Source organism: Pteropus medius, unplaced genomic scaffold, assembly GCF_902729225.1.
Source record: "Pteropus medius unplaced genomic scaffold, Ma_sr-lr_union100, whole genome shotgun sequence".
NCBI lineage: Eukaryota > Metazoa > Chordata > Mammalia > Chiroptera > Pteropodidae > Pteropus > Pteropus medius.
The window spans coordinates 59,661,987-59,685,541 of NW_024344378.1; the positions used below are offsets into that span (position 1 = coordinate 59,661,987).

The 23,555-nt window shown below is 46.1% G+C and overlaps 1 protein-coding gene across 1 annotated transcript in view; it reads right to left on the reverse strand.

Moving 5' to 3' along the window:
• The window catches only part of DRGX (dorsal root ganglia homeobox), a 29,440-nt gene that overhangs the window by 121 nt on the left and 5,764 nt on the right, over positions 1-23,555 (reverse strand). Inside the window, exons 4-6 of the mRNA XM_039872452.1 lie at positions 20,909-21,087; positions 20,715-20,827; positions 1-145 (exon numbers count right to left, since the gene is read on the reverse strand). The exon at positions 1-145 is cut by the window's left edge and continues 121 nt beyond it. Of these exons, the coding sequence (XP_039728386.1) occupies positions 1-145; positions 20,715-20,827; positions 20,909-21,087 (437 nt within the window). The remainder of the gene's footprint in view (positions 146-20,714; positions 20,828-20,908; positions 21,088-23,555) is intronic.

Sequence of the window (23,555 nt, forward strand, 5' to 3'; positions counted from 1 at the left end):
GCTGACTGCAGGACGGCTTCTGAGTGCTCTCGAGCCTTCATGCGCAAGGCGGCCACACTGGCTGTGCGGTTACTCTGGCAGCCATAGGTGGGGAGAAAGGAGAGCCCCATGGGATCTGGGACACAGCAAGAACACAGCGGGCCCCCTGGAAGGAGGAAAAACAACAGGCTGCCATCACTGCCCACATTCTGACCCCAGGACTTGGGTTGGGGCAAAGAACTGATCAATACTGCTTGGTTCTGGGCACTAAAGGGAGGGTTGACAAATGCTCAGGACCCCAAAGGTACACAACTCAAGAGATCCAGTTGATAATCCAAAGGATTATCAGAGCAGTGGAGAGAACTGGACAGTCCTGATTCCCTTACCAATCAGCTGTATGGCCTTAGGCCAATATCTTGGCTTCCCTGAGCGTTAACTTCTACTTCCGTAAAAGGAAATGATACCTACCTCGCAGGATCATTATGAGGATCTAATGAAATAATCTCACAATCCCCAAACTCACAGGGAGAGTTTAAATATTTGAAGTCAAGGGAAATTCAGCTACATCTGTCAGATGCCATACATGATGCTAGAGGCAGCTCACAGCTTTAACACAAGGTCACACTGAACTCCTTTCAAGGACATTATATTTTTGTGAAGCTGAATTTACCTGTGTTTTGCAAACACCACACAAAAACCCACATAGAACATAAAATGAGCATGGTGGCATCCAATATGATTCCAAGATCACAGAAGCTATGCAGAGACTATCAGGAACACACCCCATTAGAAGATCATGGTAGCTACTTATGAATGAAAGAAAAATATTATTCTTCTTTTAATTTATAAATATAAGTCTTCCAATGGCTACTAACCTGTTGGGACATAAACACTTATTGAGTTGCTTGGACTTAACCATTTAATGAACAGAACCATTGAATATTTCTTATGACCCAAGAGTGTCCTGAAAATTTAAGTGAGAACCTCAAGGCACTGTGAACTGAGGATTGAGAACCTCTGAAGGACTGGGTTGGCAAGCACTTAGCACAGGTCTGATGTGTGTAATGGGCCTTCGGAACAATTACCTGGCCGAGCCTGCCAGACAGCCCTGAGTGAGCCATTCCAGGAACAGGGACAGGATGGCCCTCTGCCGTGCTCAGGTTGAGGAGCCTCCCTCTTCATGGGTCATCCTCAGGCATGCATGTATTCAGCAACTATACCATGAGCACCTGGGGCCTTGTCCTTGCACTGTTTTCGGCCCTAGTGATAAGTCAGCAGGAATAAGGCAGCTCGACCCCCAGCCTCATTGAGTGTAGTTCTAGTGGAGAGGCACCCGTAGATGTGTATCCCTGATGCAAAGGCAGGCAGTCTTAAGTGCTATGGATACATGAATGGAGCACAATGCTTGGCAGAGACCTGAGTGCAATGAGTCAGAGAGAAAGTGGTGTAAATGTCCAGGACAGCATGACAGCTTGGGAGACAGCAGTGCAATGGCATGGATGTGGAAACAGAAGATGCTTATTCAGGGAGCAGCAGGGTGTTCAGAGTGACTAAAGCCAGAAACGGCAGGCAAGGGGGTTGGCAGATGGGTCAGGGGTCACCAAGGCCAGACAGCCCTGCAGGCTGTGCAGGATACAGTGAAAGGAAGCCTCAGTGGATTTGAGTAGAGAGTGTCATGAGTTCATCTGCATCAGAGAGGTCCAGAGAAGCTATTGTAATAATGCAGTCCCAGTAGACAGTGCTTTGGCCCAAGGTAGCTGGAGGGGAGGTGGTGAAAGGTGGCCAGATTCTGGGTTTTTGCTAAAGGTTAGAGCCCACGCAGATTGCTCATAGACTGCAAGGAGAGTGACGGAAAGGAAGGAGTTACAGATGATGTCTAGGTTTGGGCCTGAGCCTCACTCTCCCGGTAAGGCAACCTAGGCTCCAGGAGTAACTGCCCGAGTTTGCAGTTTATTGCAAAGGTGGGACCAAGTGAACGGAGGGAAACAGAGAGAAAGTTTTCAGGGGAAGAGGGGAAATATGGAGAGTCTGGCCATGTAATCCTGTGGTCCTGCTGGCCATCTGATTTCAAAGGGGAGAACTCAGCAGTGCTCAGCGGTGCTGGTACCACCCCCATCTTTGAGAGATACCCATGGTTCCAAAGGCCTACCAAGAGCAGAGGGAAGGCTGGGTGCATAGACCTTGCACCCAGACAGGGTAGGTAGACTTAGTTGCCAATAGGACATAATTTGAGAAATTTTCTGAGCCCCTTGGGTAGGTCAAATTGTAGGCGCCCATGTGGGGGTCCCTGAAAGAGACACGAATGGAAGCAGCCTCTGCCTGCCAGCAAGCCAGCCTAGGCCAGCTCCGGATCCATGGTGCATCAGGGGAGCAGAGACATCCACCTCAGCCAGAGCAAGGACAGTTGGGATTCGGCGCCTGTCCCTGAGGCCTGAGACCTAGCAGGGAGGGCGGGGGGAGGGGGCGGTGCGCAGCACAGCCAGTCCTTTCATGTGTGTTCACCTGTCCCTCAGCCCTTTCTGAAAGTAATCCTCGGCTTTGGAGGAAACAGCATTGTAAACAGAAGTGTTTTGGACTGAAATCCACATTCGTTGAATACATCGAAATCCCTCCCTACGGCCTTCAAGCCTTTGTGTGATTGGGCACAACCACCCTCTCCTCCTCTTCCTCAGGTGCTGGCCAGGCCTTCTTGCAGAAACTGACAGCACCCGGCACAGCAGGGCCCTCCCTGGGAGCTGTGTGAACTATGAGCAAACACTGTGTGCCATGTATGTGCCAGCACAGTTCTAAGCACAGCAGACCTTTGTTTATCTCAGCTTCAGAACAGCTCTAGGAAGTAGGCTCTGTTGTGATCCCCTTTTGCAGCTGAGGAGACTGAAGTTAAATAATAAGCGGCAAAGCCAGACCTCACACCAGGCAAAGGGCCTGCTCCTTAACCCGTGTCCCTCTGTCTCAAAAGAGGACATTCTCCTCCACCTTGGTGCTGCCTATGACTGAAGAAACTCTCCCTCTGCTGTGGAAAGTTCTTCTCACACCTGTCTTTTTAGAGCTCCATTTGAGTATCACCTCCTCAGGGAGCCCTTCCGGACCTCCCTGTCCAAAGAAGCTTCCCTGGTTATGCTCCATAAGATCCCTCTGCTCATATCTTCACAGCACTGGCTACAAAGGGTAAGTGGATTGTTAATGGTTTGTTAACTTGTTTGTTGTCTGTCTCACCCCGTACATGCCCTAAGACTGTAGACTCCCAAGGGGGCGAGTATCTTTCTGTCTCATTCTTGACTCTGTCCCCAACACCTAGCATAGTGCCTGCAATAGGCCAGGCCCTTGGGAGGGAGGCAGGGAGGGTTGCCTGGCCTCAGCACCCTTATGAAATCAGCCTTTAGAAGGCAGCCTCAGCAGCATCAGCCATGGCAGCAGCTGGGTCATTCCCACCCTCCTTTCTCAGGGATAGTCTTCCTTGTGCCAGAGCCAGGCTCCTTCCTCTCCTCTCAAGCACTTGATATCTTTCCCCTTCCAAGCCTGCTTGGACAAAAGGAGGCTTATCTTTACCAGCACCCACTGTGGGCATTGCTCAGCCCTACTCTCCCGGTAAGGCAACCTAGGCTCCAGGGGTAACTGCCCAAGTTTGCAGTTTATTGCAAAAGTGGGACCAGAACCTTCTGGTGGCCTTTGCCTTCTCCAGAGGTGTAATAGGAGGTTAAAACGCAGCTATCACTTCCTGTCTCAATTTTGACAGAGGAGTCAATAGAGCAGGCAGCAGATACCAAGATGAATGTGAGATAAATCACAAATGCCAAGTTTACAATGAAAATTCTGAAAGCCCAGTCCACAGCTCCACACCCCTGGCAGGCCTCAAGCCTGGTGATGTTCAGGAAACAGAGTTGCACTGGGTCAAATCTTGACTGTTCCACTTCTCCTGGTGGCTCTCGCACAGACATGGCCACACATTTACACCAAAAGCGGCTCCGCACGGAGTTCCAGTCTTTGTTGGAAATAGTGCTTGTGTCATGAGCCCTGGGAGCCACCCACAGCAGAGACTGTCTTCCTTCCACATCTCCCTTCAGTTAGGGAGCGCACGTGTGAAGAGATCAAAATACTAAGTGAACACCCGTGGCAGTGGGAATACTGAAGATTATCCTCTGTGTCTGTTTAGAATTTTTCTCATCTTTCTACAATGACTGTGAACTTCTTTCAAACTCAGAGACTTTAATTTTAACTTTAATTTTAAATGAATGTGAAAAATAAAAAAGACTGAAATTAGACCACACCAGCACATTTGAGGAGGGTCTGTGAGGGGCTAGGAGCCTGAGCTGCGTGGGTGCTGCAGATCACAGGGAATTTTGACTGGGGCTATGAGTTATCAGGGACCTGGAAAGGGCCATGGTCCTAAAGCCTAGCCCTGGGCACCATGCCCTGCCAGGCCAGCTAGAAAGGGGTGGGCTCAGCTTGTCTAAGGCTAATTCTCGCCCCTAGCAAGGCCTTGTTCCAATATAAGCATTAAAGGGGTAGTTAAATGGTCTGTGACTCAGTGATGAATATGTCACTTGCAGGATGAAGAAGTACTATCACTTGTACAAAACAGAGCCTCCTTCACCTGAATCCATAGCCTATACATGCTAGATCACGCTCCACAAAAGCCATCAATAACTACACTTCTGGCCTGCAAAACACAGATTCAGAGGTAAGAAAGATAGATCAACTCACAGAACTGAGGCAGTAGGAGAGAGAAGAGTCTGTGCACATAATCTAGTTCATCCTCCACACTAGACAGATGGTGAAACTAAGGGCCAGAGGAACCCAACTACTCTGAGAGACTAGCTAAAAACCGTAGGGGCTATACGTACATATTCAGCCTTAAAAAAAAAAAGAAGGAAATATTATCACATGCTACAAAATGGATGAACCTCAAGATCATTATGCTAAATGAACTAAGCCAGTCAGAAGAGGACAAATTCTGTATGATCCCACTTATGGGAGGTGCCTAGAGAAGGCAAATTCATAAAGACAAGAAGTAGAATGGTAGTTGACAGGGGCTGGGAGAAGAGGAGCGATGGGGAGTTGTTTAATAGAGACAGAGTTTCAGTTTTGGATGATGACAAAGTTCTGGAGATGGATGGTGGTGGTGGTTATACAATAAATATGTATTTAATACTTTTGAGCTGTATATTTAGAACTAGTTAAGATGGTAATCTTTATCTTATCTGTATTTTACCACAATTAAAAATAAAATAAAAATAAAATAAATTCTTAAAAACAAAACCGAGCCAAAAAAGAGTTCAGGTCAAGGTTATCAGGAAGATGAAGACCACCCATGGCTGTTGAGACTCCTTTATGGCAACTCCAGTGGGTAAGGACCTCAAAGGCCCTCAGGCCACCCACACTTGTCCCAGCCACACACTGCCTCACCTCCATGGGCAGAGACACCTTTGACCCACCTCACCTGCTATGTCTTTGGCTAAGGGAGCATTACACGGTTTGTACACATCCCTGGAACCTGGCTCAAGATTCTGCACCATGCCCATTGGATAGGCATTTCCACAGCAGGACAGCAGACCCTGAAAAATGCACCCAAGCCAACAAAATTCTTTGGCATACAGTCCCTCGCAGCTATCACTCTCTTTCTTTCTCTAAACCCCAACTCTGAACAGCAACTAAAGTGTCCATCAAAAGGGTCAATGCCTATAGGTGGACTCCCAAACGTCTTAACAGCCACATGGAGGAATGCTGAAAATGAACCAGTAGAAGTTACTTTCTCTTTGCCCTGCCCTTACCTGGATAAGAACACAGAAGATGTGCCAATCTAGAACGTAGATGCAGGCAAGACTGAGAGAGGCAATCTGTACAACAGACAAGATCAAAGGCAAACAAGGAGGAGACAAGTCTAATGCAATGATATTTACCAGAGAAGACTGTAAAGTCTATGATCTATACTGTACAGAGGGAGACCTGGCTCAACAATAGAGTATGTGGTCATTATGACTTCACAGTTCGCTCACTGTGACACCATATAGTTGTGAGTTACCTTAACAGAGGCAGAACCTACAGAAAAAGGAAGGATAAAGGGGAGGATAAAGTCCTTCTCTCCTCTGTCATGGTCAGACCATCAGATCATAGGGAGGAAGGAACGGGTAAGAAAGCAGGGAAGAAGGAGTGAAAAGTGAAAGAACTGGGGCTATTTAGCTTAGTTGACCCCAAGGCACAATGGATATGAAGTAACTGCCTCCAACTACCTCTCTAAGTGTGGAGAGTGGAACAGAAGCAATGGGTGGAAGTGAGAAAAAGAGGGGTTTTCTTTTCTTTACCAATAGCATGCTATGCATACACAGCGGGCTCTCTCCAGAGTGATGGGTTTCTGGTCATAATAACCTGAAGCCCCCTTGACAGGATGTTGTATAGAAACTTCGTGTACAATATAGGCTATTGGACAAGACAAGTTTTTAAATCCCTTTCAACAAAAAAGAGTAGTTTTAGAATGCAATGTCAATTACAAAGCTGAGTTTTCCTTCTAACTTTAACATATGTTTTTAGAATTTCGATACTTGCAATTAAACTTAAATTGTCTTACAACCAACGCCTCTCTTAACTCCTAGTTTTTTACAAAGAAACAAATTACTTCCAAAAATAAGATCCTTATAAAACTAACTTGATTTCTCCATAATTTCGTAGTACCAGTAGCATCACCAGATTTCTCCCTATGTCTCCTGCCTAAACAATTTCATTAGCTTGCACACTACTGAAAACCAGAAGTAACAAAATGGAGACTCGTCCTTTGTGATACTCAGGGCGGCAGATGAACATATAATTCCTGAGTGAAAACCCAGACTCCAGAGCAAATGCACTTTCCTGTGAAAAGCACGCTCCAGACCCTCACCAAGTTCTTAAAGATTCTTCCCAGGGCACTTTTAACACAAGTCTGCTTTACAAGACTGTCACAAACTAAAAAGCAATGTGGCTGCCAATGACAGACATTGATGGGTAATATTGAGAAAAGAGACAAAAATTTATAAGACAGACAAAAAACTCAAAATGCACTTGGGCCGTTTAGTATAGAGCAAGCAAAACAGTACACCTCAGAATGGCCTGAAGCCGTCACTGGTGACAGCAGGAACTGTCACATGAAACGATGTTTGAAAGAGCTTTGAAAACCGCAACACACCTACAACTCTTAGTGGTGGGGCAATGCTGAATTGGCTGTGAATGAGGCTCAGCATTCTTTTTTTATTGGGTCAGGGAAGTGATGAAGACAATGTATACCCCAAAACGGAGTCACCATTATCAAAACCCTATAAAATGAGAGTGATGACAGGACTCTGGGGTCTGAAAGCCAGGTAGGTGCAGCCTGTGGAAATGGAAGGAAGTAGGCTTGGAACTTAACAGTCATGGGGCTTGTCCCTATCTCTCCAAGTCTGGCTTCCTATTTGTGAGAGGAGGTAAAACACCTACCTTTGGGAGAAATTCTATAAAGCCCTGGTACTAAGCCCTCAAAATTATTATTTCCACAACTCCATGCAAATTAAAGGGCAATTCTAAGTCACAAGTCACAGCTTGTTCCAATTACCAATTTGTTTCAACGACCAGCTAAAGAATTCAGCTTGTTCTGAGCATCACCCCAGAGGACAACCAGGATAAGCAGTGAGATCCCTCCACAAGGCAGTGATTGTGCTGTGAGCATCCTCACCAACGCTGCTCCTTTGCCTTGCATTACATGCAATGCCCACACTATCTCCATGGTTATATCAGTTCCTCCATGAAGCCTTTCCCATCTGACCAAAAAGTAGAATAATTTTTTCTGCCATAGAATTTTGAGGAATAAGCCAAACAAACTTTAAAAGTCTCATCTTTTAATTACTAGACGTCCAGATTTGGAGCTCTTGTTTTGTATGTTTGTTTGTTTGTGTGTTTGTTTTTAATTAATCAAAAACCTATAATCATGGATGGGCTAAAAGTTAAATTAATTAGAGTGGCAGTCATCCCAGAGTGGCACATAGCAACAAAAAACTATGTGTAACCTAATGGCCTAATAATAGGGAATTAACTGAATAAGTTATAGTTGCCCATATAGAACACACTGAAGCTATGATAAAATTATATTATAGGAGGATATTTAGTGCCATGAAAAATATGAGTAAAATATTAAGTTTAAAAAGCAGGTTAAGTAACAGTAAGTCAATATGATCCCATTTTAGTATATGTATATTTGTGTACATAATACACATTCATTATACATAATATATATACACACATAGTAGATATGTGTATATGTATATGTACAGCCATGTACCTACCATATCCACATGGGATTATAGATGTATATATACATATATAAATTTATTTAGAAATAGAAAATATTTATAAATTTTAACTTTTAATTTAAAATTATTTAACTTCCAAATAAGTTATAAAATAACAAATTTATTGGAGATATAGATTTATAAATGGGAGAAAATCAAATGTACCAATACCAAATATTCATAGTGGTTGATTCTGGGTAACAGGTTATGAATGATCTTTTTCTCTGCATTTTATTATATTTTCTGCTCTTTCTAAAGTGACCAGATATTACTCTCATCAAAATGATGTCTTTTTTGTTACTTGTGATTTCCTATCTCCTTTCATTCAGATGATGGGAACAGATGCTCTCCTTTAGAACAGAATCCCACTGAAGTCGCTAAGGAATAAAGACGTGTCTATACACCCAGCTGAGACTTCATGACTGCCAATGGCCTCAGTCTACACTGTAGTCACTGACGGGCTCGCCATGGAAAATATACTAGGAACATTCGGTCCATCTCCCATTCTGTGGGCATCAAAGTCAGTCATTCCCTTTGCATGCGATGCAACCAACCCTGCAGCTGGCAAAGCCTCTGAAAGGCCACGACTTCTTCAATCTAACCTTATCAACGTGCCATCACCAAAGTCTGTGCAAGACCCATCTGGCCACCAAATGCAGCCTGAAAATTGTTGTTTGGAGAACATACTACCTCTTGGACACTAAATTAAAATACACAATTATATTTCCATTAAGTTACAGCAAATTCTGCTGAATTGATCTAATTGGCCTACATTCCTATATGACATCATGCTTTAAAGGCTTGGCCTGAACATAAATACTTAATGTAATAAATATAGTCTGAAATATTTGATCTCCTTGGCAGTTTAATTGATCTACTACAGAGACTGACAGGAAAAATTAAGTTAGTTCTGTCTCGTCTCTGCCGATGGCACATTTTCATCAAAAAGGCACGTGAGCTACAATTTTGGTTCCAAGAAGAGCTCTCGCACACTGATCTCTTGCTGAATGTTCAGTCTGAGGGTAACAGAATTGAACAAGGAAATGTGTATGTGGGTTTATGAGACATTTAACAGAAATACTACACCTCATTTCTTTTTGCTTTATAGTAAAACAATTTTGTGAGTCATAACACCAGTTTCCTACAGTTCACAAGAAGTATTTGAGTGAGAATTGGTACGGTTGCCAACAATATTTAGATATAGATCCTGTGGCTAAATGTGCTCACCAATAATCAAAAACACAATAAGGTCTAATTCATACCAGATGTCTTCTATCACAGATCCCCTGAAGTACTTTCTCTTGTCTCTGTTTGATGGTTTTTGTTGCCCTTTTATCATGAGTTATTTATTTTTGTACCCACCTCACTTCCCAAACTTGCTCTATGCACCATTCACCCACCCTCATCTCCACACTCTTGATCATAGAACTAAAATGTTTCATTTTGGTACAAAGTAAACACTTGAATATTTGAGAAAGCAAGAAAGGGAGGGAGTTGCCATATTTTCCTGACCAAGCTGGCATATTTTAGATCCTCAGACTCAAAGTTGCCATCTTCCAGGTTCTAAGCTTCCTCAACGATCCACAGAAAGGAAAACTGTGGTCATAACAAAGTTACCCACTCTGATTAATGCCAAAATCCTCACATTAATTTGGCAGGTTATTCTGGTGGAACTGATGCTCAATCCCACCCGTCTTCATTCCAGCTGTGACTGTACACCCACTGTCCTGACATCTCGTTAGCTCAGCAAACGCTCCTTGACGGGAATGGGCTCACCAACCAGGATACATTCTCAGGGCCAGTGCCCAGCTCCTGTTTCGGCTTGCGTGTCTCTGAAGGGGCAAACAAATAATGACAGCACCCAGATCTAGTGACCCTGGCACAGCCAGAGGAACAGCAGGGGCACGCGTCTTAGGCAGTCCAATGCCAATTAGCACTGCCCTCCCTCTTTCCAGCAGCAGCCAGAACCCTGGACAGGCAGGCTGTTTCTCTCACTGACTCTGGGCACAAGCCAGAAACCTTCTGCTCAGCTCCCTGCACTCCAGGGCCCCATTGATTAGCAGGAAGGGTAAACCCATCAGCACCCATAGGAAATGGCTTCTGGAAAGCGAGTTGCAGTTTTTAAAGCCAGAGGATGACAGCAGGGGCCTGTGAAAGAAACCGAATCGATACCGGGTATGGGGGCTGGAGGTCAGGACACCTAGGTCCCTGACTTGTCCTACTTCTGACAGATGTACTGTGTGACCTTGGGCAGTCCTATTCCCCTCTCTGGGCTTCAGTTTCTCCCACTGAATCTTGGAGAAGCAGTAATAACATACTCATCAAGGAGATTCCTTACAGCTCTTTAGTCTCCACCCTTGTCTTCCTGACATCAGCTAGGCATGGAGGGGGCTTTCCTTGTGAACTCAAACCTTGTTAACCCAAACCTAATCAGATCCCTAGTGATCCCTAGGCCTCATCATCTTGACAATTGCCAGCACCTACTAGACACTTGGATGTTCCAGGCACAGTTACACACCCTACCACCACTATTGGAAATGACCATCATGATCCTTATTTCACAGATAAGGAGATTAGGATCTGCCATGAGTTGACCCTATAATGAGAGAGAAGCAGTTATGGGCCATGGCTGGTCTGACTGAAGAGCCTGGGCTCATCTCAAGGCCATGCCATCCTCTCTCAGGACCACAGCTCCATCTAACCTCACGCTTTGCTTTTTTCTCAACAGACCAGCCCTGCCAGCCTCAGTGCCTTTGCTAGTGTTGTGCTCTCTGCCTGGAGTGCCATCTCCCACTGTACATTTCCTACACTTCCTTCTCAACTCAACTCAAGCCCAACTGAAGCATATCCTCTGGAAAGCCTTCACCATGCCTCCCTCCTCAGGGCTTCCCCCACAGCATGCATATCCTCGTTGGCCTCTGCAAGAGTAGATGACTGTGTCACATGTGATGGAATTATTTGTTGTCCTATCTTTCTCTTCATAAGACCACCCGCAGCCTACCACCTCCTTATGGTAAGGATGTGTCCAATTCATCATCAGATGCTCAGTCCCCGGTTCAGAGTCTGGCAAAGTGGGTTTCTCAGTGACTATTGAATGAAGAACAACAGGGCCCAGTAGCTTCTGGGGTCCATCAGGTGGCCAGTGGTATAGGGCCAGGGTCATAGATCAGAGTCTCCTAAGTGAGAACTATCTCCCAGGCCCAGGGCAGCATGACTTTTTTCTTTCTTTCCTCAAACTCCACTACCTTTTACTCTGTACCAGATTCTGTGTCAGAGGCAGAGGTGAGAGACTTGGGAGGATCTGGAGGTGAGTCAGATATGGCCAGTACTCCTACAGTACTTATAGCCAGGATTGAGAAATAAGGTATGTTCAAACATAAGCACCCAAATTCATGTCATGAAGCCAGAATATCCTTGATACCTGTGCCAGTCTCCAAAGAGGGCCTTCAATGAACCAACCTCCCAGTATTCACACCCATGTGCAGTCCCTTCCACTTGAGTCTGGGCTGACTCTGTGAGCAGCTTTAATTAATAGAATGCAACAGAAGCAACCCTATGCCTGTTCTGAGTATAAGCCTTAAGAAGGTCTGGCATCTTCTGCTCTTACAGTCGTGGGGCCCAACCACCATCCAGCCCCTTCCCACAGGCTTCCTATGATGGGAAGAGCTCCCAGCCTCCCAGCATCCCTGCCAAGGCACCAGACCCAGAAGGGATTCTATCTTATATGTACCAGCCCCAGCTGCCATCTGACTGCAACTCCCCAGGCAAAGGAGCAGCAGAACTGCCCGGCTGAGCCGAGCTAGTCCTCAGATCAGGAGAGATAATAAAACAGGTATGCAGGTCTGCTGCTGCTTTTATTATACTAAGTTTTGGAGGAAAGTAAAATAATATTGAAACCTGGAATAGAGATTTTAAGAAAAGAAAATCACAAGCCAATCTCCTTATGATAATAGATGCAAAAATCCTAAACAAAATATTAGCAAACCGAATTTAGCTATCTATAAAATACATAACTTGTCACATCTAATTTGGGTTTATTCCAGGAATGCACAGTTGGTTTAACATTAAAAAATCAATCAATGTAATTTATTATACTAATATATTAAGAAAGAAAAATCGTGTGATCATCTCAACAGCAGGAGAAAGAGTATTTGATGAACTTCAACATCCATTCATATTAATGATTTTTTTTAAAATAATGAGAAGAATAAAACTCTTAGAAAACTAAGGCAAGAAGAAAATATCTTTAGTTGATATTGAGTATCTAGAAAATTTTAAAAGACAACAGAGACAATTGTGAAACCCCGAGTTTTCCCATGAGATCAAGAATAAGACAAAGATCACATATCTTATGATTGCATTCATATGAAATTTCCACAATAGCAATAGCAAAATGTCCACAATCTATAGAGACAGAAAGTTTGGTGGTTTCCTGGAGCAGAGGAGTTGGGAAAAATGAGGAGTGGCTGCTAACAGGTGCAGGGTGATGAAAATGTCTGAGTTGATAGTAGTGATTGCTGTATAACTCGTTAGATATACTAAAAACCATTGAGTCATACACTTTAATGAATGAACTGTATGTTAAGTGAATTATATCTCGATAAAATTGTTATTTAAAAATAGAATAAAACAAAGATATCTGTTACCACCACTCCATTCAATACTGTACTAAAAGTTCTGGCCAGCACAATTGGACAAGAAGAAATGTAAAGCATAAGAACTGAAAAAGGAGAGATAAACTGTCTTTATTTGCAGATAATCTGATCTTGTACACAGAATATCATAAAGAATCTATAACTAAACCTAATTATATAGATAAATCTCGCAAACATAATGCTGAGCTAGATTCCAGACATGAAAAATACATACTGTATAATTTCAATTACAATTCTATACACATAAAGTTCAAAAAAGTTAAAACTAAACAATAGTGTTTCAGAAAGCCAGCTTAGGAAGTCGGCAAAACTATATTACCATAAAAGTCAGCAAAGGGTTTTATTTAGGGAGAGTAGAAAGGGGCACAGGGATTCAGGGATTTGGGGGGTACAGGCAAAATTCCAGAGGGTGATTACACAGGTGCTTAAAATTGTTCATTAAGCTCTAGATCTGTGTTCTTTGAAATTTTTCTAATGATTATTACATTTCACAAAACAAGTTTTTTCTTCTTAAAATTCGTGTTTTTTAAAAAAAATCACAAAAAAAGGTAAAAGTGATTAAAAAGGAATGGGAGGGTGGATGCTTTCAGAGAGCTCAGAGGAAGAAGAGGCTGTCTCTGGCTGTTTAGCCCTGGTGGGTAAATATTCATTGGCCAATAAAGCCCTTTCAGTCTCAGAAGCTGGATACCATACCCTGGCCTGGAAGCCCAAGGGTCAAGGCCAACATGAAGGAGGAAGGACAGGATCTTGGCTAACTAAGGTGCCTTGTTCTCAGGAACATGGCCAAACCGCTTCCCAGCACTGGACTTCCTGACCCTTGCCTCCCCTTGTCCTCACATGCTCGATGCAGGCCCAAGACTGCTACTCCAACTGTTAACATCCGCTGAGCACCCACTGTGTGCCAGCACCAAGGGAGGTGCCTCATACGGCATCTCCCTCAGCCCTCACAGCATCCAAGACCTGGATTGACCAAGCACAGCCACAGAAGTGCAGGTGCAGCCAAGACTTCAAGTACAGCTGGTCTGCCTCCGGGCTCCTGCCAGCCAGGGCCTCACCTGGGACCACCTCCTTCCCCTGGAGAGGGACAAGGGACGGAGGGTGCAGGGTAAGAAGGGGTGGGATCTTATTCCTTTGCTCTGCTGCTGTTCTTTTACCTCAGGCCTGACTCCAGGGAGCCACACCAGGGACTGAGTGGCCCCACATGCCGGCCTTGCCCAGAAGGATGGCTCACCCTTCCTTCTATTCCCTCTGTTTGGGAAAAGTAAGCCGTGATGCCTCCACCAGATCCGGAGAGGAGCTGTGACTCTGGCCCTGATCGTAGACTGAGCTATGAAAACTCTCCCTGGCAGCTGTAATTAGCTTTCACCCCACACCCAGCTCTTTGAATCACAGGTTAGAGGCAGCTGGTCTAAGTGCACCAGAGAGCGAGCCTCCGCTGAATGTGGCTCTCCAGCCCCCAGGCGCACTGCCTGTCCTGTGGCCAGCACTTCCCCTGAACAAACCTAAGCACCTCCCTTGGCTGTTAATAACCTCCTTTGCATTAATGAATTGCGAACACAAGGCTGGCCATTAAGACAATGCAGGAAAATTCTTTGTGTTGCTAAGGCTTTTTCTCTGGACACCCATTATTGTTATGCAAACCCTCCCTGCATGGGGTAGGGTCCTGCTGCCTTTTTATTTGAGAGTTTCCAGGCACACCCAATAATGAAACACAGTAACTACATGCCTGGCTGGGATGGGTCCTCCCTGACCATCCCAGAGTGTAAAGCACATTGCAGCCTGTGAAGCTGCAGGGGGAGGGAACAGGTGCCTGACCAGGAAATCCTACCAGAAACAAGAAGGAACCCCCATTACTGCTAAAAATTGGAGCAATGGGGGCTATAAGAAAAGGTGAATGTCAGCAGCAAATAAGTTCAGAGAAATGGGAGAAGTTTGAAAGAAGCAGACATTCTGGCGAGTCTTTTAAAGGTGATTGGGACCCAGTGACTTGAAAATGAGAATGGAGGAACCTGGTTAATATAAACGGTAGTATTTACTGAGTATCTCTCATGTGCCACACACTGTCCTAAGGGTCTCAGATGTTCTCACTCATGTGCTCCTCATTTAGTCCTATGAATCCAGTCCTATGATGATCAGATCTCCATTTGATAGAAGAGAAAGCAGAAGTAGAGCGTTCCAGCACTTTACTCAAAACTTACAAGGCTAGAAAATGAAGAATGAGGATTCACACAGGCAGACCACCCAGAGTCCTTGCTTGAAGCCACTGTGCTAGCTGGCTGCTTGATAATTAAAGGATAATTAAAGAAGGAAAACCCCACAAGTGCCTGATTTTCAATTAGCTGGCTCTGTCCCCAGTGAGCAGATTCCTGGCCTGAGGTAGCCAGCTGCCCTACTTCCTGATGGGGGCAGCCTGATGCCTGTCCAGGGGCTGCCCAGCAGAGCCCAGAGGCTAGTCTGCCACACCTCTATGTGTGGACATTCTGCTTAACCAGCCGCCTCGGAAGGGCCATGACCTCCTGTCCATTAAGGGTACCACCTCTACTTCCTATCCTTCTCTGTTGCCTGAGCAACCCCACTGACCTATCCAGACACTTCCCCCCATGCACATGCCTCCCGGCATGCCCCCAACACTGAGAATACTGAATGAGCAGCCTCAGCGATGCATCTCAGATGTCTGATTAAGCTGGAGGACCTGGCAGCAGAGCACAACCCCCCAGGACAAGATGACTGTACTGTGGTCAAGGGCAAAACTCCAGAAGGTCTCTGCCCTCACGCCCGAGGCTGAGGCAGAACCGCCAAGTTGAGCTATGGTGTGTGCTCTGGCAGTTCTTAGCTATGTGGATTGTCCAAAAACAGGGTAATTTCCAGCCTGAACTTGGTTTTCCCAGCTCTCCACCTGCTTCCAAGCCCCAGGCCCCTGTTCGCAACAGATATCTTCAAGGAATCAAAATTAGTCTCTCTAATTTCCTAATATAACCATAATCCAGAGTTTCTTGCTTCTGACTTCTCTCTGTATGCTAAGGCTCAGAGAAGTGGCCTGCCCCCATTCACATTTTCCTGGCCACTTGCCCCCATGATTTAAAGATTAAAAAGCAAAGTCCAGATCCACTGGCATGTTCTGGGCTATAGTCACAGAACTGCCAGGGCCCAGCCTGTCCACCCCACTCACGTGAGAGGCAGAGCTTGGCATTACCACGAAAGCCTCTCTGTGCTCTGGAGTCCAGTGATAAACAGCACCCCCGACCCATCCCTGACTGCCCTTTTCCTCCCCCAAGCACCGCCTGGTCAGGAGCTGATAGCCAGTATTGCAGAAGTATTCTCATTTTCAGAGCACATTCAAAGCAAAAAGATTTTCAGGCAAGTGAATACCCATAAAACTACGTGAAAGGAACTAAGAGCTTCAAGGATCACTACTTAAAAGAACGCAGCAAACTGTACCTCAATGACCCCCAAGCTACTTCACAAACACTCCTGGGGACTCTCTCAGTATTTCCCAGGCAAGTACTTCACATCTATCACAACAATGCCTAGAACCAGGACCTCAATGCAGAGTCCTTCGACTTGTAGCTATACATAATGCATCCCAAGGCACTGAGTTCTGCAACCACTAGTTGGGGTGCTCCATATGCCTGGGAGAAATAATCATGCCCTGGGATTGAGAGCCTTGCATTGTTCTCACACTCTGGCCAGGTGCTGATGCAGCACAGCAGCCTGGACTTGGTTCCTCAGGCCCTGGGCTGGAGACGCAGGTTTGCAGTCTCGGGGAAGCAGCCCCTAGTATGAGGTCAGGGTAAGGCCAGAACTTCTGCAGCCTACCCAGAACACTTGCTGTCTTCAGTCCAAGGCTATGTGGTCCTGCTAAGACCACAAAGCCTGAGGAAGGAGACACGAGCACTGGTTTGGGTCTAGAAGCTGAAGATCACTTTGATTTATTTCTTCTGGGTCATTTGCAAGTTCCTGCAGGCCTAAGGAATGGAGTGGGATCTCTGGCCTGGCTGTGGCACTTAGCTCATATGCCCTGTCTCTGGTAGTCCTGGGAGAATCTCATAGCTGTGGACTCATGGCTTTCCTCACTTGCTGGGAGAGGCAGGGTAGGGATCCAAGGCCCCTACTAGCAATGCTCATCCCGAGGGATGAATGAATAAATGGTACTGGGAGGAAAGGGCACATCAAGATCCTGCAGAGAACAGCCTAGACCACAAAGGGGAGACCTAGCTGAATAAGTGATGTGTGAACCAGTGACCTCCTCTCCCTGAGCCTCAGTTTCTCATTGTAAAAAGAAGGATGGGCTCAGAAGCCCAAAAGGGTGGCTTCAGCACCATCTTCATGAAGCTCCTCTGAGCTAGCTGAGGCAGTGCCCTAGTTGTCCAACAGCCCCCAAGAAGCAGATCTCAGGCCCAAGAGAAGGAAAGCTTGGTTCAGCCTCCAGCTCTGACAGTATCTGGCTGCCCAGCCACCTCTGGGGGTGCAGTTAAGGTAAAGGAGGCCAGGTTACAGCCCAGAGGTCCTTGGCACTGAGCCAGGCCCTAGAAAATTTGGGTTGCTCCTCTCTTGGGCCCAAATCGGGTTATGTACTTAATTTGTGTAGCTTGGGGAGACCTAGGAGAGTGAGAAGATGTGGGCTACAAGTGCCAGAAAGCCACCTTGGCCCTAAATCATTTGACAATGTTCCACAAAACCATCAAGCATTGAACCCAGGGGTATTTAGAACTTGACTTGTAGGTTCACACTTCTCACCCCAGGTTCCCCAAGCACATCTCCAGGGACTGCCAGGCCCACCTGAACTGAAGCAGGGCTGTGCTGATCAGCAGATTCCGAGGCAGCCCCAGAGACTTCCAGCTCAGAGTTCTTCCCTTCCAGAAGTGCCACCACATGGAGTCAGGAACTTTTAGAATGCAGAGATAGCCCCAACCAATCCCAGCATTATCTCAGAATGACCCCAGCTCCACTGCCTAGCCATGTAACTGTAGAGCCCTTCCTTATAATCTTTACTGTGAGAAGGAAGTGGGTCTACAACATGAGACCACCTGGCAGAGCAATAACCACTCATTTCTCTTTTTCTACCATGACTTAGCTTACCAGAGACTAAAAAGCCAGCTGCTCAGAGGCCAGCTGGGAATGGGCTACAGTGCTAAAGGGTCAGGATGAGCCACGGGAGGAGAGCTTTGAAGTGGGGAAGGCCGGAGGAGGAACTGTGTATGCAGGGAGAAGAACACTGAAAGCAGAGATGGGAGCGAGCAGAAGAAAAGCCCCCCTCACAAAACAACAGGCTGGTCTGACCAAAGATGTACCAGTTTGGCCCCAAAGACTTGGAGACAACCTTTAAAACATGGGACTATTTCTAATAAAAAGCCAGATTTTCAGATTCTCCTGAAAATTCAGTAGTTCTGATAATGGTGTGTCCACATTCTCCCGTGGCCACGGTCAGCTGGCTTGAGCAACAGTTGACTCTTGAGTGATAAAAATTCCCCAGCCCATCTTCATTCCCACCTCTGCCCAGCACAAATCTGAAGGCGACCCTTAGCATGCTCTTTGAATAACTGTTTCTGACAGTAGAGCAGTGTGGCTTTTCCCCTTGCCTCTCTCAAAAGTGGGAAAATGACAAATAGACCAAGAGAGCTGCATGTTTCAAGAAAAGTAAGAGCTCATTTGTATTTGGGAAAGCAAAGACAATGCCTACATGCTCACTGCACTCATTTCCTGCCTGGCTCTGGAAACATCTGAGTGTGTCACCTGCCCCAGCAAGCCTCGTCTCCCTGACTACAGTCAAGAAAGACTTCTCACAGGGATATCAGGCTGTCCAATCAGTATCGATACAATGCACAAATATGCATCCCAGTTTGGTGAGCACACTGTGATTTCTGTCACCTCTGCAAGTTCCTGCACACTCCAAGTCCCCCATCCCCCAACCACCACGGCAAGGGCAGTATGAAAGGAAAGTATGTTTCCAGAGAGGCAGGCACAGTGCAGGCCCCGGCCCCCTGGGGTTGAAGCCAGCCAGGAAGGCTTAGGGAAGGGCCAAGGGGAGTAGGAATGAGGAAGAGCGGAGGGCTGACAGATTTATCAACCCCTGCCTCTCTCCTGGGGTCAGGGTGTGGGAGACACAAGGTCCTGCTCTGTCGCAGCCTCCCAGTTGCAGACATTGTCTTGCCCTCCTTGCCCAGCAGTGTAGCCCTCTCGGCCCTCCTTCAGCCACCTCAGCTTGGCTAGCCAGAGATGCCCATAGGCTGTCACAGCAAAGAGATGTGGGAATTGCCTCCAATTCATGAGGCTGGAGTGGGGCAAGTGGAGGACTCTTACAAAAAGATGGCTCCCCTCAGGAACTGAGCTGGTACTCATCAAAGCAGAGAAGATTCGACAGATAGACACAGGACTGCTCCTCTCCCCAGACCAGCTCCTTGGCTAATACCCAAGTCTCACTGATAATTTCCTTCCAGAAGCCCCTTCTAGTTGGCTGACCTCACCTCTGTAGTACCCTATCAGTCTATTGTGTCTTGTGGATATGTTCCAAGTATGCTCTGTGAGGGGCTCTTCGTGGCCTCTGGAGCACAGAAACCCTGCCGCTGGAGGAAGCACTAGAACTATGAAGGACTCAGAGCTGGATGGTGTTAAGCCTCATCCACCCATACCAGCCATCTGAGCACAGGGTTTTGCCCATCTACCTAGACCACCCAGAAGTGGCTCTGGGCTTTGAGGATCCACCACCTACAGTGGAAAATCCAAATCCAGGAGCGTGGCATTTGGGACCTTCAAGCTTTAGCCCCTGCCAGGCACCTCCACCTGCCTCTGGACATTCTCCCATGAGCACCCAACATACCAACCATTCTCCAGACAAGCCTGATTCTCCTCCCTACTCCCGGCACTCTTTGCATGTGCTATTCTTTATACCTGGAACACCTGTTTTTTTCCCTTCAGGAGACTCCCCAGAGAGGCTTCACCATGCTCTCATTCATCCCCCCAGACTTTAATACAGAATAAGCAGGACACCCTGGAGGGGGCCTCTCCCACCATTTATTATCAAGGAAAAGCCTACAGCTGCACCTGCACCCCCACCTCCCAGACCCCATATGACAGGCAAGGCCCCAGTCCCATCGGATACTCAGGTTTGGTTCCTCCAGACCCTCTCTGAGGCCTAGCCCTGCTCCTGGGCAGCATCACAGGAGGAGTAGGTTTGGAGCCAGGAATTGAGAGAGACAGGATGGGCCCATTAATCCAACGTGGTTTCTCAGAAATCCCCAAGGAATAGCCCACAAGAGTTCCTTTCTCTACTAAACATCCCTACTAATTTCCATCCTTTAGATAACAATAGCCACTGAGAAGAGAGCAAGTCTTGGAAAACCACAAATCCTAACACTTCTGACCTCTGACATCAGGAGTTCCCCAGGCTGGCAGGTCAGCAATCTGCATATGTAGAGAGGGGCCTCCTATACAGGGACAATTGCTCCTCACAGGCTTTACTCATCACCTTCAGGTTAGCTCCTAAAACTGTTACTCATGCCAGGCAGCAATCTGCAAACACGGAGCAGTCACTTTTGAAATGACCACCTCTCAGACAAGCCCCCACCAGCTATAGTGATACTTGACATTCACCTAAGTTCTCAGGACATGTTGAAATCAAATAAGATGGAATGTGTGGAAATAGATGCTGTTCGTAACCTGGCTATTATTGACAAAAGGAGAAAAGGAGCTGCACTTGTCCAGGTGCAAGGATGAGCCTCAGAATGCAGGACAGTCAGATAATATCCAGAATCCAGTCCAGCAAAGCCCCAGCCAGTAGAGCCAAACTCACCTTTTAGGGAGGCAACATGTGACAGGGCCTGGGCATATGTGGCAGTATTCAGGAGGGTTCCCGGCAAGCAGGAGGGAAAGAAAGGTCCTGTGGGAGCCACAGTTCGCCCCAGGCTAGAGAGAAAGAAAATCACATGAGTTCCCAGCCTTGTGTGCCTGCTGGCCCTTCAGGCCCAGGGGTCCAGCCAACCTCACCTCTGTTGGGCCTCCAGGGCCTCCTTCTTGTTCCGGGCCTGGTCCCCAGGGGGTGGGGAATTGACGTTTCTCACAGGCGGTGGTGTCACCTCTGCCATAGGCTCCTTGGCTCCTGGCTCCTGGTCAGAAGCTCCTCTCTCTGTTTTCCTCCACTTGGCCCTTCTGTTCTGAAACCAAACCTGAGTCCCCAATGGAAAACACACCCAACAGAGTCAGAAAATCAGACACAAGGAGGGAACCAGAACCCAAGCCCAAATGCCTGGACCCTGGGCCACGCTCTCACAACTTGCCTTGCAGCAGACGCACAGAGCCACAGCTTCCCCTTGTCAAGATATCAGCCAAAGCAGTGCTCTCTAAACTGCAGCTGCGGACCCACAGATGGGTCAGAAGGTCAGTGTAGAAGGCATGACACGCATTTTTAAATGAGAGTTAAATCATAGGAAGTATCCAAGTGAGCAGTAAAGGTAAAGTGTTATTTTGTGGAAATTCTCAATTTATGTGGGTACATTTATTTGATGTAAAATGTATTTCCTAAGTGGGGGTGGTAAGGTTTCATTATCAAGCAGTTTATAAAACATTACCTGGGGTTTCCTCATCAAAAATACTTGCTCTTCCAGCAGGTTTGGCCTGAGTACCTGAGTGTGCTTTAGCCCTATGACTTAACCCTGCAATCATCTCTTACACATCATGACAGGTTCTTGACCAGTAGCCCGGTGTATCCATTAGAAACACTGACTCTGGAGTCAGTCTGGTTTAGAATTCTGGATTCCAGTGAATCTGGTTTAGCGTCTACTGCAACCCTAGGAGGTACACAGTCCTACTATCTCCACTTTATAGAAGAGAAAGCTAAGCACAGAGAGGTCAATTAACTTGCCCAAGGTCGTTCAGGTGGTAAGTGGTAGATTTGCAATTTGAAACCCAGTTTGGCTTGGGCCCTATTCCAAACTGTTTAGGGGGTAATAAGAGTGGCCACCCCCAGCACGTTAGGAAGATTTACCACAGAGATGCACAAAAAACACTGAGCATGGTGTCCCGTGCATAGTAATCCATCATTCAGTTAACATTAGCTAGTGCTATCATCTCTGCCATCCTACCTAGGAGGTGGCTTATAATTCACCTGCTCTAAGTGCCTTCTTAGAGGCTGGTGTAGAATTCTTTAAGCCTTGGAAACCAAGACTGCATTTGCATGGCAGCCAGGCAGCCAGGACCCAACGTATTCCCAAAAGTCAGTGAAATCCTGCTGCTCTTCACTCCATCCGGCAAAACGTCTTCCTCCCTCTCCTAGGACACAATGCCTGGCTTTAAAAACATGCTTAGCTAGACCTCCCTCCTTTTCCCAGGACATCCTCTCCTCTTCCTGCCAGCAGACTGGCCCAAGAGAGTGCCTGGGTCCAGAAGCTAAGCACTCTGCCAGCCCTCCCCGCCTCTGAATTTTCATTCTCCTTTATCCGGGTTTCTTTCCCTCTTTTTTAATCAAGTTGGCTTTTAATTGCACATATCAGCAAGCATTGAATAATGATTTTTACTCTATTCTAAATTTAGGGCAGTTAAATGCAAAGCAAAATGCAGACACTTTCTTGCGTCTTAATTGAATGAAGGTCACAGCTATAACAACATTTAATTGAGCTATTTTTCATTATCATATTTTAATGACTTTGCACTGACAGTTCGCCTGCTTCTGAGGAAAGAGCATGATGGAGTCGTTTATTTCCCTATTTAGTTATTGTTTGACAACATCAGCTTCGATTAAGACCCTGCTTTATAGAACATTAATCATATTTGAATGAGCAAGCAGTGTAAATGTAAACACATCTCCCTTCCCGCCACCTAAGCCCGTGTTCCCACATGGAGGCTCACTAAACAAATGCTTCACAGCCATTGTCTGTTTGCATAATAGCCAACAACAGCCTCAACAACAATTCTCGGCTTTAATTGTCACCACCCCTATCTCACCCTTGCACCTTTCAGGGAGAAGTTATGATCTTCCACTTCTGAATGCTCAATAATTGTGTCATTTATCTCAATTTGCAGTTCAGTCTTTAGGCAGCTATTGGCAAGCTGGCATTAAAAAAAGAAAGGAGAGACGGCATCCTGGCCAAAGGAGATTTTCATTTCCAAATAATAATCAGTTTAATTTGCCCGCATATGACCAATGATTCATGTTCAGATTTAATAATCAGGATCACATAATCTGATTATAGGGGAAATAATTTGTTTACAACCCCCAATTTACTGCTCAGAATTCCATTATCTCTCTTCAGCCATTGGTTTTTAAGAGATACTAACATGACCCAGGGGAACTGAAAGCAAACTATTATATTTCCTACAATTAGATCTTTGCATAGTCTTAACCCCAAGCCCCTACATAAAAAAGAACAGAAACAGCATGGAGGAAACCCCATAAATAAAATGAATATATAATTGTGCTCAAAGAATAGCTCGCCTGGAGAGGAGGTACTGGGAATCTGTTCCTCCCGCGCTCAGGCACATCATCTGCTAGGCTCGATGGGTTTGTGCACTTAAACATAATCACTGTGTAGCTTCTAAAAAGAAATCCTGCTTAGAGACAGTCACCACAACCCATGCTCACCTCTGAGGCAGCCCTCTTGCTGCTGCCGTTTAAAGATTTTTAAATTGCACATATTCT